General features: G+C 41.5%; 1 protein-coding gene across 30 annotated transcripts in view; it reads right to left on the bottom strand.

Annotated features, from left to right (window-relative positions):
• Positions 1–1,351: 1,351 nt before the first annotated feature.
• Positions 1,352–17,540, bottom strand: part of SOX6 (SRY-box transcription factor 6) — a 672,513-nt gene continuing 656,324 nt past the window's right edge. For all 30 annotated transcript variants that reach the window (XM_069091122.1, XM_069091109.1, XM_069091112.1 and 27 more), the window contains one exon: positions 1,352–8,501. In XM_069091122.1, coding sequence (XP_068947223.1) covers positions 8,198–8,501 — 304 coding nt within the window. In that variant the 3' untranslated portion in view covers positions 1,352–8,197. The remainder of the gene's footprint in view (positions 8,502–17,540) is intronic.

Genomic DNA, 17,540 nt, shown 5'->3' with positions numbered 1-17,540 from the left:
CCCCTTTTACATCCATACATCAAGGATTTATGATTTTGTTCTTGTGAGAATTTCTTCTACCAATATAGATCTCAATTCATCTATAAATAAATTGATATTTTAGTAAGTTCCCTGATGCTCAGAGGGTTTAAATGACTCACCCATGGTTACATGGCAAGTCAGTGTCAGATGCAGAAACAGAAATCAGATCTTCATGTCCCTAGGTCCAATGCCTTATTCATTATTCCATGCTACCTCTCCTTTCCCCTTGTATAACTTAATAGCTGGGTCTTATACAAATTGCTTGGAGATCTAGGGGTACATCATTTAATAGCAAATTGACCCCATGGAGGTAAAGCTACCATCCTCTGGTTCCAACTGTCCAACTGAAAAGGAGAATTGCTGAGAATCTGTTCTAGAAACCAGTGCCATGTAGATCAGTGTTTCGAAACCTAACAGGCACACCCAAACCATAGCCCAGCCATTCTTCTTAGGATATTCCATCTAAGCCATTAGTCAATCATATTAAGTTTCAGTACATTAAGTGAGCGACCAGGACCCCCAGGTTTTCATTCCTGGGTGTTGCGACTGCATACTTTGGCATAATTACTTAATTTTTCCAAAGGAGTGTATATTCTCAACTCCACTTCAAAAGGATTTAATACCATTTCAAGGCACACATGCTATGCTGTGGAGGAGAATCTCTTGAAAGAACTGAGCATTTTTTGCCTGGAGGCAAGACTTAGGGTGGGGAAATGATAACCATTGTCTTCATATAGCTTAAGGATTATCATGGAGAAGGAAGATGAGACTCATCTTGGCTCCAGATGGTAGACTAGAAGTAATGGATGGGAAGATGTTGAGAGGCAAATTTGGGTTGTATAAAAGGAAAAGACAAACTTCCTAATAGAGCAATGAAAAAGGGGGATAGGATGAACAGCTTTGGCAGGTAGTGGGCTTCTCTCCCATGGGAGGTCTTTAAGCAAAGTTTGGATACTGATGGGATTCCTATTCAGGTACAGATTAGATTTGTAAGATCTCTTTCAGCTCTATGGAGAATCTGCGATGCTAAGCGTAAAAAATTTCCATCACCTCCTTATTCCTCCAGGTTTGATCCACAAGTATTTCCTGCTGCAAAAAAATATACATCCTCCCAACATGAGCCACAAAATAGGATGGGCATGCTTTTCAAGACAAAGCAGCCCCAAAGAATTTCTTACCAAGATGGGGAACAGAACTAGGTAGCTACTTTGAGGCTGGTGACCCTTTAGACACCTAGTTCAGCAATGCTGACTACAGTTTTTGTCTGGTTGGTTTTTATTGGGACAAGAGATAGAAATGTATGCGTCGCATAGACAAGGACACTCTCAGATGTCATAAAACAAAATTTATCTTTAATTTTGTAAGTGTCAACAGCAGTACAAAAGATGGAGTGATGGTGACTAGATTAAGGGTAGAGAGGACAGTCTTGAGGTAAATGAGCATAAATAGGCAGTTCTTATAGACACTCCCCTGGGGGGGAATACCCCCATCATGGCATATTATACGGTATCACCGGAGGATGGTGGCATGTTTAACATATCAGGAAAGCACCTTGTGCAAAAAAAAAAAAATAAAAGGAAAGAAAAGAAAAAATAAAGATAAAAGAAAGGGGGAAAAAGGAATATGTAGCAGGGGTGCCAACATACACCAGAATATATAAAGACAGTGTGCCTTTCAACTGTGTCTTTTCCATTAATTACTGAGGCAGAGGAGGAGGAGAAGACTTTTTAAAAGTACCACTGAGAGATTATTGAATATCAAATTTACCTCACGTCAATACTGCACAACAAAATCCCAAGAAGTCTGTTTATGCAATGAAGCTAAGAATGATGATTCTCTTTTTAAAACTTTTTTTCTTTTTTTCTGTTTTTAACTTGAGAGATTACTTTGTCATCAATAGCTTTTTATCCTTAGCAAACTTTGTTTTCGGTGTTGAGAGGAGAGGGTGAGAAAGATGTGATGGCAACCTGTAAGTTCATTTAAAAACTTTACACTGGACTGTACAAGATTTTTTTTTTGATAAACTATTTACATTTTCAGACTTTAAAACATATTCAAAGCAGCAATAGACACTAGTTTTTTTTTTTTAATCTTTTTCCTCTAAACGCCCAAATCATTACCAGCCATGGGCCCAGGTAGGTACCTGCATTGTACATAGAATTTCTATGAAGAAAACCTGCCAGTTAAAATTTACTAGAGGGTGTAACTCAACAGCAACCCTAGCATCTCCAGGGCCCACACACCCACAGTGTTGCTATAGGAACCAGAGCATAGTACCTTGACAACAGAGTTGTAGTTGTCCCTACAGCCCTACACAAACTTTACAATTGGAAACAGCAGCTAGCGTGTCAGTCCAGCATGTCAGTGAATTGTGCTGATTAAATTAACATAGAGTACAATCCCACAATATACATCACAAACAAATTACGTCAGGAAATAAAAAGAGTTACAGTAAGATAAGTTATGTAGTAACAGCTTATAAGCTTGTCTTAATGTAATAAAAAAATTTACAAGGCAAATACAATAATGAATGGACAGAAATGCTAAGGATTCTATCACACTACAAGCTGGGGGGTGTGGTATGGAAGAGGAAAGGGTTAACAATGGAACCTGTGCTTTCAAAAAAGCAAAAACACTCATATGACAAAGGGAGACAGAAAGGATGGCCGGAGGGAAAGAGAATGCACAGAGGCAGTGTGCACACATACACACACAGTGAAATATTTGCACATTCCCCATAATCCAGGAGCACCAAGGACCTCAGTTGGGGTTCTTCAGGAAGAAGAAATTAAGAGCACATCCTACTGTCAAGCTGCTCTCTAGCTCATGTATTGCCATCCAGATCAAGTTGAAAATGGTTTTCAATGAGTGATCCCCCCACCTCTAATCCCCATCCTGGAGGCCCTTACTCTGCCCTGCCCTCTGAACCAAAGTTTTCTACTTCCAGAATGCAGGAATTCAGGAGCAAATGGCTCAGCCCCTGATGGAAGGGGAAGGGAAAACAAATGTGTTTGCATATTGGTATTTCTGACGATCAATTATTATATCACATTCACCTTGGGGTCCTAACATTATACAGTATAAGAAAAATGGAACATGGTCAAAAGGAATCACAAAGAGAATTCATTTATTAAGAAAAGCATGTCAGAATGGGTGGGGGGTGGCGCAAGAAGGCATTGAGACAAGTGCTTCATAGGAGGGCAGATGAGGTCAGACACAATTATTCTTTGAGAAGAATGGATGTGAGTGCCAAGTCCATTCTTAAATGAATGCCAATGGAAGGTCCCTCAGAGAGGGGGCACCATTTGTCCCTTTCTATATGAAAAATGAAGACCCAGGAAAGCATCAGGTTACATTTAACCAACTGCAATTCTTGGGCAATTAAATGGCACTGGGCACAAGGGTATCTTGCATGGTCTCAAATGGCAATGTGACCTTTATTGTCAACTACTTGGGAAAATCATCTCTTACATAACAATTAGGCCAAACTGCAGGGGAGGGGGAACTACACTGTGGTGCTGGGGTCAGAATGAGTTTCACCTTAGGGGATCAAGAGACACGCTCAAAATAATGGCAGCCTATGGATGGCTCACCCACTCCTTGGCCTAAGTGGGAATACTTGGAGTAACCTGCCACTCCTCACCCCCAACCTTCCCAAAGGGAAAGAATGCAGTCTTGTATTTCAGCTTTGATACTACAAGGTAACTCACTGGCCCTCTGATAAATACCCTGGTGTTCAATAGGCCTAATGCAACCCAGGTTGTAGTGGCAGTCATCTTCAGCCCTTCCTTAGATAAGTTCAGTAATCAGAGGTGGGATCATCAGAACCCCACTGGGGGTTCAGATCAAGCCTCTTCCTGGAACCAGTGCTTTACAAAGGAGAACCATGGGAGTGGACAGGATTAGACTTTGTCATGATCTGGGTATCTTTGAAAGCAAGAAATGTCTTATAATTGTCCCAAACAGAAAAACACCACGTTTGTTCATTAAGCACAAGAATAGCCTGATGGCTTTTGTCCACAGACTTTCCACCCACCCCCTCCCTCACAATTATATAATTTCAGGAGATGGGGCAAAGTCTAGGGACAAAAGCAGTATGTACACATGTATATATACATATCATATATACACACATATATACATATATGCATATCTACATGTATCTATGTGTGTGAATATGTATATATATATACATATATTATGTATATATTATCCCACCATTAACTACATGGCACAATGGTTAAAAAGAGTATTTCCTGCCGGTGCCCCAATTCCAAGTGATAGGGAAAAGCCCCATACGTCCTCTTACAATGTGTAAATCATTTTCATCTGCAATATGACAATACCATGAACTAAATGGACACAGAAATAAGGAGTCTCATATTATTCAAACTATTCAGTATTGGGGTATGGTGGGGGCAGAGCAGGGGGTGGGGCTTTATTAATGAGTCTAATCTTCAGACATCTTTTTTTTTCTTTTTTTCTTTTTTTTTTTTTGCTTTCCAAATGCTATTCATGCTTTCTGCTATCAAACAGTAACAGGACTATTTCATGCATTCTGCTTGGATTCACAAAGCAAATTGAGTTTCCTACCAGCTATCCCGGAAATTTGGTATTTTCAATGTATCAACTTTCTATATTAAAAAAAAAAATAAGTCTGTGTCTGTGGACGGTGTCTTCTAAATTCAGTGAGAGCCCAAGTTGCTATCCCAGCTAGAGGTCCAAACCTGAGCTCTCACGGCTCTCTCACTCTGATAATTCAGCATTTGCATGAGGTACAGTGACTTGTCAGCTTTTAATATGGACCAATATACATGGATACAGAACAGAAAAAGTAAATACATAACTTATACTTCACTAATTATTCATGAACCAAAAATAAAAATCTATTTCCTATGTTATATTTACACTTTAAAAAAAATTCTAAAATGAGATGGTAGATTCATCAAAAGACTTTGTTTCGAGCCCCGATAAAAGTAAAATGAAGCTATCGCTACGATTGTCCTTTCTTAATTTCCACCAACATTTAGAGCCAAAGTTGGCTAATAAATACAATAAATTGCTTATGCGCACCATTGAGATCCAGATACAACCTTCCCGTCTGACCCAATGAATGAATGAGACGTTTACAATCAGATCCTTCCTGAATAGCCTTTCATTTTTTGAAGAACGTGGCTAGAAGTGACCGAACCCCAGCGCTGAGGCGGGCGGGGGCTGCGGCTCCAACAAAGTGTTCATACACGCATGGATTTTGCATAAATAAATGAAATAACAAGACATAAAATGACTCAAATCCGGCAACTGCGGGGCAAGCCCACACGAGTCGAAACAGATGACTTTTGTTCATGTATTTTTCGTACAACAGTTTCACATTAGTCAGAAGTGATAAAAAATACCATTTATATCCAGTGCTTATAACACTTACAAAACAACATCTGTGAGTGTGTGTGTGTGTGTGTGTGTGTGTTTGTACTACGAGCAAAATCAAGTTTCAGTCCTAAAGAACAGTCCTTTGTTCTCCACCAGCCCAGAATATTATTTTGGCATGGTCATAAAAACAAAACAAAATTAACCAACTACACTAAATGTTTGCCTTTGTGCAAAATTAATTACAGACAACACAATGCTAGCCATACAGCACTCTACCTATGCAACAGAACCAAGAAGGAAGGAGCAAGCAAGGTGTTGGGAAAAGGGGAAGGGGCGGGGGTGGGTAAGAGAAAGAGAACTAAGGAGAGGCGACCAACCGGCTAAGTCAGTAAGACGATATAATAAATAGTCCAGCTTTAGTAAGTAATCCTTCTCCTCCTCCTCTTCTGAGCAAAAACGTATTCAAACAAAGTTCTGATCCCCAACTGATGGTAAGAACATAGCTTGTCTATCAGTACCTATGTCAGCTTGTAGAGAGCGCTCACCAGCTAATGGGAGCCTGGAGCTCAGTTTCCTCTTGGCTAGACCTGTTTATTGCTATTGGGTATGGCCTTGGGTTTGGAGAAAATTAATACAAAGACCCTCTAGTTGCTTTCAAGTGATGATGGCTCAAGAAATCTGACAGCCCTGTTCCTATGTCCTAGTAATGAGCTTGTATTCTGTCCCACTGGGGATGAATAGGCCTGGTCATTGGCTTTCCAAATGGAGACTGTAGGGGAAAAGGCAAAAAGAACCATGCTGATTGGAGGGATGGGGTGGGTAGAGAACTGAGCTGTTCAACCTAGGAGGGAGCCCAGGGACCCTACAGCCAGGCAGGAGATCTCTCCAGGGATAGGTGCATGTGCACAGTGAATTAAGTTCTGTACATTATCTCCCATTCTATGCACACACATGCACACATGTGCACAAACACACACACAGAGCTGGGTGTGTGCACTCCACTTGCTGCAGAAATGGTGACATTTGTATAGGTGAAGAAAGTAAAAGAGGTTGAAATTCTTCTACCTGCCCATGAGCTCTTGGTTCCTCGGTTCTAAAAGAAGGAACTTCTCAAGGGAATACTCTCCTCTCCTCCTCTCCTTTTGGCTCCTCCAAAGTTTATAACTCATTCCCCAAATGCATCCTGCCTCACTATTTACCTCTCTACTTGCAGCATGGAGGCTGTTGGGTGACTTCCCTCTGTCCTTGAGATTCTATCAGCAAATCTAAGGCCCACACAACCACTGGTCCTGCTGGCCAGGACTGGCTTACTCTTCACCCATAGATCTTACATGAGGCCTGTAAGCATGGATGGGGGGGTTGGCTCCTGGGCTTTCTTGTCACCCTGCTGCTAGGCGGGCCCTGAAGCTTGCCTCATCACTCCCTGCTGAGATCAGCTCCCACAGAATTCAGATATAGAATGGGAAGTAGAAGGCTGGCCTGCTCAGATATAAGGGCCTATACCTGGGCCATAAGTACACAGTCCTATAGCCAGTTACCCACTGTAAAGAAGAAATTTTTTGGCTTTAAAAATAATAACTTGAATCATCATTATGTTTAAGAAATGCTTCCAGATGTTCTGGGGACATACAGTCCTTGCATACATTTTCATGTCTATAGCAGGTAATGGAGGACCAAAAAAAAAAAAAAAGGTTGGGGGTGGGGTGGGGTAGAAAGGTAGAAATAAGGATTGTTAAGTTAATGCCACCAACAATGTTTTTTAAAATAAATAATCATTGGACCCTTGACATTCTGGAATGAATAAATTATTTAAGAGAAAATATGTTTAAGACTGAATGCCAGGGTTAAAGGCAAAAGGGTAATGGGGGGTTGTGAGAGGCAGCCTCACTTGGGGACAAGCAGCCTTGTTCATAACTGGTGATTGCTCTGTTGGGTGGACATCATGTCACGTCATGTCATGTCATACGCTGATGGCACAGTGAGAGAGGCAAAAGCAGTTGGGTACATGCATGGTGGCAACCAAGCTCACTCCTTACAATATCCTGTCTCCAGATTCCTGAGTACTTTACCATTTTCTGGAAAAGAAAAAAAAAAGGAAAAAAATACAACCTGTGGTTATCCTTTTTTTTTTTAAGATGCCAAAGGATTGTCTAAGACTTTGCAGTGTCTCCCTTAAGACTTTCAAAAAAAAAATTTTTTTTTAAGATTCAAGAGTGATGAAAAAGTTTGGCACATTAGAAGTTCAACTCTACACATGGAAAAATGGAATTCAGAGGCCTTTTTTTAAGTGCTCTGCACGCAGCCGCGCTTGCGTGCCCGCAGACATTCTGCTAGCGTTCACAAGATGAAATCTGCAGTTGTTTGCTAACATAATTCAGAATAAAAACACATTCACAACCTGTAGGCCGGCACAGCATACCTGAGTGAGAATGTTTAACCCCATCTAAAAACAGTAACTTAAACCTTTATCAACATCCAAAAGAGAAAAAAAATAAGACCAAAAAAAAATAAGTAAGACTGGTAAGACAGCTATGGATTCAGATAAGTTTTCAAGTCCCGATGTCTCATATTTAATATATGTCTTCACCTAAATAAAAAACAAACAAAAAAAAAAACACAAGTTCATGAAAAATCAGGGAAAACTCCATCTGTCTCACACATTATGAAACAATTAAGACCATTCTGCTGATGTAATTGGGGAGCCACAAATGCATGCGGGCTCTTTAAGACTTTTTTTTTTTGTTCAGGAAAAAAATAAAGAAGAAAAAAAACCCCAGTCTGAGCATGTCGATTCTGCAAACACTCCTCAGTTGGCACTGACGGCTTCGGGACCTTCGTTTTCACTGCTATAGTCTGATTTGGGCTCGTCTTCATAGTCATCATACATTTCCATGTCGTCCTCTCCGTTGATCATTTCATTCCCTGCCAGGCTTCCGCTGTCCGTCTTCATGCCATAAGTGCTCTGGATGACCGGGAGGCTGGGCTCCGGGCTGGCCGAGGTGCTCGAGCAGTCGGAAGTCATCTGAGGAGATGGTGTGGTAGTTGCCATGGTAATAGCACCAGGATACACAACACCCGTTCCTGTGGTGATGGGGATCTGAGGCTGCTGCCTGTATGAAAACAAGATTGGAAAAAAAAATGCATGTACTTTTGTGTTCTTGGGGAGCAGCAAGAACGCTGCTTCTGCATATTTACCAGGATGGGTGATGGGCGCGGCGAGCTAAGGTTGGGACATGGTGTGAGGACTAGGGTTGGGGCATTCATTAGCTTGGGACGCAGCTTCTTCATCTACAAAATGTGAACATCATACTTACGCCCCCTCCACCCCCTCACCAAATTATGGAGGGTAAAATAGAAATTCCAAGGCTGAAAATGGACTGGAAATTTCTATTATTTCCCTCATCGTGAAACCAGCACCTGACTTGGCAGTCGGTAGCTGCCGAGGGTCCCTGGAGCTGGGAGAGCAGATCGGCTTCAGAAAGCCCTGGCAGCTTTGCCCCTTGGAAGCTCCGTCAGGATCTGAAAAAGCTCCAGGGCTCTGTTTTCCTCTACAAAGTGACTCACTTCCCTCTACAAGGCTGCCCGGTCTTTCTGAAGAGAAGCTGAGGTGCAGCCACTGACTAAACCACATCGGCCTCATCAGGTTCTAGCCCAGCTAACGGGACCTTCGTGAAGGGGCAGCTTGGCTGCCTGCTGGGGCATGTGATCACTCCACCTTCTCAGCTGAGTCCACAGATATTTTAACTGGGACTTAAGAAACAAGAAACTCCTCCAGAGACACAGAGAGAGGTCATGCTTCGTTGATCTGAGACACTTTAGGTTCCCTTATTAATGCCTGACACAGGAGCCTGATAATGGGGTGGTCATTCTCAAAAGGAACAAGCCCAGAAATAACAGATGTGGCAGCTGTTAGGATGCTAGACTTGGGGAGTTATAGACACCTGGGTTTGAATCCTACAACTGAAAGGTACAAGCTGTATGACCTTGGGCAAGTCATTTAATTCTTAGCCTCAGTTTCCTGATCTATAAAATGAGAGGGTTAGACTAGATGGACCCTAAATGCAAGCTCCTAGTGACCTGTACGTGCCAAAATGGCTGCCATGTCCTCTAGTCTATTTTAGCTCATCTCAGTTAAGAAGAAGAAAAAGAGACAAGGCCAATCTAAGCATGATTTTGACTACAGCAGAATAGATATTCTGATCCTGGTCCTGCTCACACATTCCCCCTTCCTTGCTCCCATCCACCGCAACTCATTAGGCTTGTTTTGGAGATATAAGAGAAAATACTATGTGTGTGTGTGTGTGTGTGTGTGTGTGTGTGTGTGTGTGTGTGTGTGTGTATGTACATAAAATATAAAATAGAATAACAATAAATTATACATATATATAATAGAAAATCACAATGGGACAGATACTTCATCACGTCTGCTGAGATTGGGGCATGTGATAAAGTAACAAAATCTCTGTACTCCTTCCTGTAGGGTGCTGAGTGCCTCCGAATAAGTCCCTTTGACCTGCATCTTGTGGCAGTCTGTAGGGGGCAGACAATAGGTCTCAAGGTCTCATTGAGAATATCTCATGAAATGTGGGTTTCCTTCTCAGAGACAGATACTACATCAGTAAACTTAGAACTGCTGTCATTTGGGCCAAATGAGCACAAATTAGATTTCATGCTCACCTGCCCAAGGCAGCGAAGGCCTCATTAGATTTGACTGAATTCTGATGATTGCTTCAAAAGTATTTTTGACTTATGCATGCAATGAGTGAATTCAGTAAATTTCCTAGGATATTAATTTTCCTATGATATTAACCCATTTTACAGGAGCTCACACTATGGTGATCAGGAGGCTGTGATTTCTCTCCTGTACTCATAACATCAAGACCAAACCAAGGTTTGCTGTCCATAAAGGATGGGCAGATAAGCTCATAGTCTTCAGAAATATCAGTGACCATGTCATCAGCTCTGATCACATATAGTTGACTTTTGCTTGCTGGACTATATGTTTTAATAGGATTTGTTTTGTTTTGTTTTCCTGATTTTTTTCTCTTCCCAACACCCAGTATACATTTAGACCATCTGCCATCAGCTCTCTCTTCTCAATACCCCATTCCCTTGAGAACATCTCTTGTTCTTTCTCTCTCCTTCCTTTATTCTAGTCTCTGATGAAGAGGTGACCATTCTCCTCACCGAGCCCAACCCCCTCTAATTGTTTCCTTGATCCCATTCCCTCTAATTTTTCCTAGCAGGATTGTCCTCAATATAACCTCTCTCAATCATCAGTCTTTACCTAATTTATCTACTGTTCCTTCTCCATTGCCTACAAGTATAACCAAGTCTCCCCCATCCTGAAAAACTCCCTCACTAGACCTGACCACCCCCCTCAAACCATCATCCTCTATCTCTCCTTCCTTTTAAGATTAAATTCCTAAAGGTGAGGGGGGGGAGAAACTGTCTCCCCCCCCACCTACCCCCAGCCCCATAATTTCATTTCCATTCCTCTCCTCCTCCATGATTTGCAGTCTGGTTTCTGGCCTCATCAGTAAACTGAAACTGATCTCTCCAAAGTCACAAGTGATCTCTAATGACCTTTTTTCTCAATCCTCATCCTTCTCCACCTCTCTGCTGCACCTGACACGCCTGATCATTCTCTGATCCTGGATATTCTCTCCTCTCGGTTGGTTGGTTGGTTGGTTTTGTGACACTGATCTCTTAGTGGACAAGGATTATTGAATCTTTTATCTCACCAGTTCTCAGACACAGTAGGTCCTTAGTAAGTGCTTGTTGATGGATAAAAAATTATTCCTTGGATTAAGTGACACATATATTTTAGTACTGCAAAGATCTGTAATTTTATCAGTGTAACCTTCCACCAATGCAGATCACAAAACCCCACTGCTACATAATAAACAGCTTTTTATGAGTTGCTATAGCCAAAAAAGAAAAAAAAGTCATTCCTTGGTGGTCAACCCTCTGCTGCTAATCTCTCCTGATTTAGCAAGGCTGTCCTCAGATGGCAGACACACAGGCTGCTTGTTGTAGGGCACACAATTAAAGCCTTCCAAACTTGTCCTTGCCAGGGCTTGTGTTCCATTGGCAGGGCCTCAGAGAACCCATGGGCACCTCCACAGAATGGCACAGCATTGGAGGAGGATTTGAAAATAGATGGGATAATTGCAAACACTTGTGTTTTTATCTATTTTTCAGAATCTGAGTAGAGCAGATGACTGGAGACTCGATCATCAATTGAAAACTGACCAACTGATCAAAATACTCAACCGCAACCTCAGGGCAATAAGGGAGAAAGCACAAGATGAGAAAATGTGATGTGAAATAGATTCAAACTCATGTAAAGGAGACTTTCTCTGCTTGATAATATTTGGCTAGTAAGTTGGTAGTGAAGAGTAAAAGCAAAAATGTATATATTATATATGTATATACATATACATATATATACACCATCTGTTCATCTCACTCACTGGCACAAGAGATACACATAAAATATATCTAGGAATCCACTGCTGAATTTCATGGAGCTCAATGGAACTGTTCCCTTGCAATTCAAAAATCCTGTGATCTCAATGATTAAAAAAATAAGAAGAAGATAATATTCCCAGACATGCAAATTAGAATGGCCTCACTCTGGCAATATTTTGATACTTACTTCAGGGGCCAAATGATGTTAGAAGTTATTGCCAAGAAGGGGGAGATTAGCTGGAGAAGGAAATAAAGAACCAAGGATCCATAGTAGGTATGGAAGCTGTTTTCAAGGGTCGAAGTCCCGTATTTGGTCAAGCTATATCACAAAGACAAAGCTGGGAGACAAGGATGGCAGGGTTTTGGAGTCAGTGTTGTGGAAGGAAAGCATATTGGGATGGGGCAGCTAGGTGGCACAATGAATAGAGCAACCAGCCCTTAAGTCAGGAAGACCTGACTTAAAATCCAGTCTCAGACTCTTACTAGCTGTGTGACCCTGGGCAAGTCACTTAACCCTGATAGCATCCCATAAAAAAGCATACTAGACTGAGAGAGGCAAGGAACCCAACTTCAAATCCTGCCACCAATCTCCCTGGGTAACCATAGACAAATCTCTTTCCTTCTTTGGGTATGTTTCCTCCTATAAATTGAAGAATTCATAACTTGCCTCTAGTCACACACCTAGGTAATAGAGATGAGAGATTTAAATATGAGTCTGCATATCACTGTAATCACTCTCTGCATCAGTTTCCTTATCTGTAATATTGGGATGATGATATTTGTAGCTACTCTCTAAGGTTTTTGTGAGTAAAGTATTTTGCAAATCCTAAAGGACTACAAAAATTAGAATGACTATCCCAGGATCTGTGATTTTATAGATGTGGTAATTATACACACATCTCAGTAAATGGTCTTCATGAGTTGCTTTGACAAAAATCAAAACAAAAACCACCTATGCCATGGCTTCTACCCACCTGGCTCAGCTGACCCTTGGGTAGCAGACAATCTATGAGCAGGAGCACAGCTGAAACCCTCCAAACTTAGTAGGATGTGTTAGAGGTTGTGCCCTGAAGGGATAACCTTTGAAAACACAGGGTCACCTCCAGGATCAGGCATCAGAAAATGACATTAGTAGAGTTAGTATTGCTAAAAGCCACCTATTCTGGAGCCAAAGGAATGAAAGCTAGCGTCATGGGGGAAGGCCCCAGGACTGACGGCATTCTCTGGCCTTTTGCATTGTAGGCAAACCATCTGTTATCCAGATGGGGAGCCCTAGTGAGCATTTTCCAGGGCTTGTAGGGAAAACAGAGCTTGGGGCCCATGTGCAAACATCAGGGAGAGGACCTAAATTGTCCTGGGAAATCCCTTTGCAGTCCTTTCACCTACGTGTCCTCCCCTTTGTTTATAAAAGAAATAGAGCTGAAAAACCTCCTGTGAACTGAGATGGCCAAGGAAGCAGGCAAGGAGCACAGAAGGTTGGTCACTGACCCGAGAAGTTCCTTTAAAGTCAGTCAGTCCCTGGGAATTAAAACCATGACCCATTTCTGCAGGGACAAGGGAGACAGACAGCCTGATGTGGCCTGGGTAAATCTAGGTTATCATTTTAAGGATCAGCAATGCCTCTGATAAAGGAACTCCCCCTTTTTCCCTTTCTGGACAGCTCATCCTTGGTGCCCAGTGGGAAATCAATCCTACTGCCTTAAAGCATCTCCCACCTGACAAGCAGAAGGCATCTTCTCTTTCACCATCCCAGGAAAATGTCGGGTGGTGTAGAAGGAAAGAACACTGGGTATGTAATAAGAAGGTCCGAGTTTAAAACCCAGCTCCTAGATTTGCTGTCTAACCTGGTCCAAGCTGCTTCACCATTCTGAGCTACAGTCTCCTCATCTGGCAAATGGTCACAAGAAAACTGGAACCATTTATCCCTGGGGGCACCCCTTTGTAAGTTAACTCACTAACAGAAAAAAAAGTGAACACTTGGAGTGGACTTCTACTGGAGCCCGAGTAGTGTGTGCAGTGTAACTGGAAAATACTAGCTGTGATGTCAGAAAACCTAGATCCAAGTTCTAGATGGTGAGGCCACTCAGATCACTTAACCTTTATGGGAGCCAGCTGCCCATTCAGTAAGAGAGGGGGTACTCCCTCCCTCCCAGGGGGGCTTTGTGAGGCTCAAATGCAATAAAAATTCTAGCTGTCTTAGTTAGAATTTATATAGCATTTTGAGGCTTTAGACATCTCATTTTATCCTCAAAACAACCTTGGAAGCTAGGTACTATTATTGCCCCCATTTTACAGATGAGGAAACTGAGGCAGGAAGAGATTAAATGACTTGCCCAGGGTCATTCAACTAGTAAGTGTTTAAAGTTACATTTGAAGTCTTAACTCCCCTATGGCGCCACCTAGTAGCCACTAGTAATATAATGCAACGAAAGTACATTGTAAGCCATAAAGGATTTTCTAAATATCACTAATATTATTATTCTCATTATTATTACTAATAATTCACTATATTATGGATCCTTTTTTCTTCAGGAAGAGGGTCAGAAAGGGCTGGAGCATGGCAAGTGCCAAATCTAACAAAAACACTGCCAGTATTGGAAATAATTCAGAATTAACAGGCTATTTGAAGTTGGTTGATCAAGTAGTTAGAATAAAGTTAAAAAATTAACAGCAAATTAGTGGACAGGATAAAGAGAAGACACTGCACGCAGCTACAACAGCTCTGACTTGACCTATTTAAACAAGCTGTTGACTCTGAAAAAATGGGACACTGATAAATAGAATGTTAGGGGCCTGACTACTTTCCCATTTGGGCAATATTCTAGCTATAACCTAACAATGAGTTGGCTTATAGCTGTTTGAAATGGAGAGGGCAGCAAGGTGGGGATGGGAAAAGGAAGGGTGAGAGATATTAACTCTATCTTTCCCATCTCGATTTTTGCTGGAATAACAGGTCTTAGGGGAGAGGGTCCCAGGGCCTCCTTTGACTGGATCACAGATTGAAAGCTGGAAGAAAACTTGGACACCATCCAGTCCACCCTCCTTATTTTACAGATAAGGAAACTGAGGCTGGGAGAGGTTAAGTGGCATGCCCAGGGTCAAACAACTAGAAAGTACCCAAGGCAGAATTTAGATCCAATCCTTCTGACTCCAGAGCTAGACAGCATTCTATTCTTAAAAGGGTAGGCAAAGCCTAATTCAAAACTGGCTTGTCCTCCCAAAAGGAGGGACCCTCAGATGTGGCATGGGGCTTTTAAAGTAGAAGGTATAATATTGCCTACAACCAACCCTCAGGAGGAAAGAAATAGGAATAAAGTTCACCAAGAAAGAACCCGACATGTGACCTGAGCAATAAAGTGTCAGAGTGAGGAAAAAAGAATCCTGGATTTAGAGTCAGAACCCAAGTTCAAATACTGACTTTGCCACTTGTATGACTTTGGACAGGTCAATTCCCCATTCTGGACCTCAGTTTCCCCATATGTAAAATGAGGGACTTTAATTAAATTGCTTGTAATGTCCTTTCAATAGAAGAATCATGATTCAGACCATTATATCCTAAATTAGAACAGAGCTTCTCCTTCCTCTGTCTTTCTTTGTCTCTGTCTCTCTCATTCCCTCTCTGTTTCCCTCCCTTTCTCTCTCTTTCCCTTCCCTTTCTCTCTTCTCTTTCTCTTTCTGCCCCTTCCCAACCTCTTCCTGGCAGTAAATAATTCTCTTTCCTTCTCTCCTCCTTCCTCAAGGACAGAGCAGCAGTCAATCTGCAGAACAGCTTTCTCTTCAGGGAGCTTTCCCTGGAGAGCCAGCCCTTCCCTTGCCCTTCAGGCCCTTCCTAATGAACAAAGGAGTAAGAAGCCATATCCTTCTTTCTCTCTGCTAGGAGACCATGTGGCCTCATGTTAAAGCAAGCTCACCTGAAACCAGGAGAAGTGCATTCTATTCACTAGAATGCCTATGACAGTTACAAATTATGAGATTAACATTGCTGTCATTTTGATGAATTTGTAAGTTTTTTAATAAGCTATAAATTTCCTCAAAAAGGTCTTGTTTTTCTTTTATTTGTTTTTTTCTTCTCTAAAATGGCAGAAGGGGAGAAGAGGTGAAAGGAAGAGGAAATAGATTTTTTTGTTCCTTGAAAAATACAAGTAAGCTTTTTGAAAAGTCCATGTACTTGCTAGTCCTCAGTAATTACAAATTCAGGCTACCAAGCATGCTATTGCTCTTTCCTTTAGAAGATTCTAGGGAATAAGGCAGCACTGACTTTTATCAGATTTGAAAGAGGAATTGAAGGAATATCTTTGACATATTTGGAGGGGGAAATGGCTATTACTCTGAAAGAGTAAAGACACAGATGATCTCCTTTGAGGAAGGAAATGTAACCAATGTAGAAGAATTGGCAAAACAAGGAGGCCCAAAGTGCCCAGGAATCTCAGCCAGCAAACACTTGATCTCTGTGCCAAGCAGAAAGGTATGTTGGCCAAGGGTAATGCAGGTTAGACCACAAAGTATTACTAGTGTGTCACCTCACAAAAGCAAAGAAGAGGGGGAGGAATGTACAGAAAACTTCCTGTGGAGGTTCAGCTAAGCCAGATAACCCTAAGAGCATGAAGGATAACAAATGGATGTGGAATGGAGCAGATCTGCCAGAGTTTCTATAGCAACCTATACCCACCATTGATGTCAACAGAACTATCACACTTGCACTACAAGACCTCAATCTCTGTTGTGCTATGCAAGGAATTGGACATAGCACTTAAAAAATAAAATAAGAAAAAGCAATGAGTCCTCACCAATCACATACAGAAGAAATCATTTCTGGAGACAAGATAATTTTAAAGGAATTCAGGAATTTTCAAGATAACTTTTAAGAAAGGGAAGATTTCAAAAGCATGTAAAGTACCATAAATAATACTATTGCCAAAGGAAGGGGGGGACTGAGAAGACAATGCCAACTACGGAACCGTATGCCTACTTTTATATCTCTATAATATCTTTATGAGATTGGTCTTTGTATGTATTAAATGTATCTTTGATGAACATATGGTGAGGGACACAGGCAAGATTTCAGACAATTCTTTAGAGCAGACCACATCTGCACTGCCACAAAATTTTAATCTTCTGTTTGTGGATCACAAAATAGCATTTGATGGCTATGAGTAAAACATAGCCCTGAGTTATCCTTTCCAACAAAGTGGCTCCCATACATATGTTAATAGCATGCAAGTTTTGTTGGCAATTGTTATTGGAGAGAACCTTCTTCAAGGATCCTAGATTATCCTTATTCAGCAAGGCATGAGATAGAAAAATATGCTTGTCAAAGATGTCTGCTATTGGAACAAGGATATCCTGTGCAAACTCCAAATAGGAGAGGAATTCCCTTTGGATGGGGAGGTCTCCTAATGTACCTGATGGCAGGTGACATTGTGAAGAGCCAAGGAATACTCACCTTCAAGGAGTTACTTGCTTTGTTGTTTCAGCCATTTCTGACTCTTCATGAGACCATTTGGTATTTTCTTGGCAAAAATACTGAGTGGTTTGCCATTTCCTGCTCCTGTTTATTTTACAGAAGAGGAGCTGAGGCAAACAGAGGTAAGTGACCTATCCAGGGTCACACAGCTAGTAAGAATCTGAGGCCAGATTGAACTCAGGAAGATGAGTCTCCCTGACTCCTGATCCAG

This window comes from Petaurus breviceps, unplaced genomic scaffold, assembly GCF_028583685.1.
Source record: "Petaurus breviceps papuanus isolate PSGF00001 unplaced genomic scaffold, PetGlider_PUasm1.0 188, whole genome shotgun sequence".
Classification (NCBI taxonomy): Eukaryota; Metazoa; Chordata; class Mammalia; order Diprotodontia; family Petauridae; genus Petaurus; species Petaurus breviceps.
Note: the sequence above shows the minus strand (reverse complement) of the source record. Positions and strands in the feature narration are given on the sequence as shown.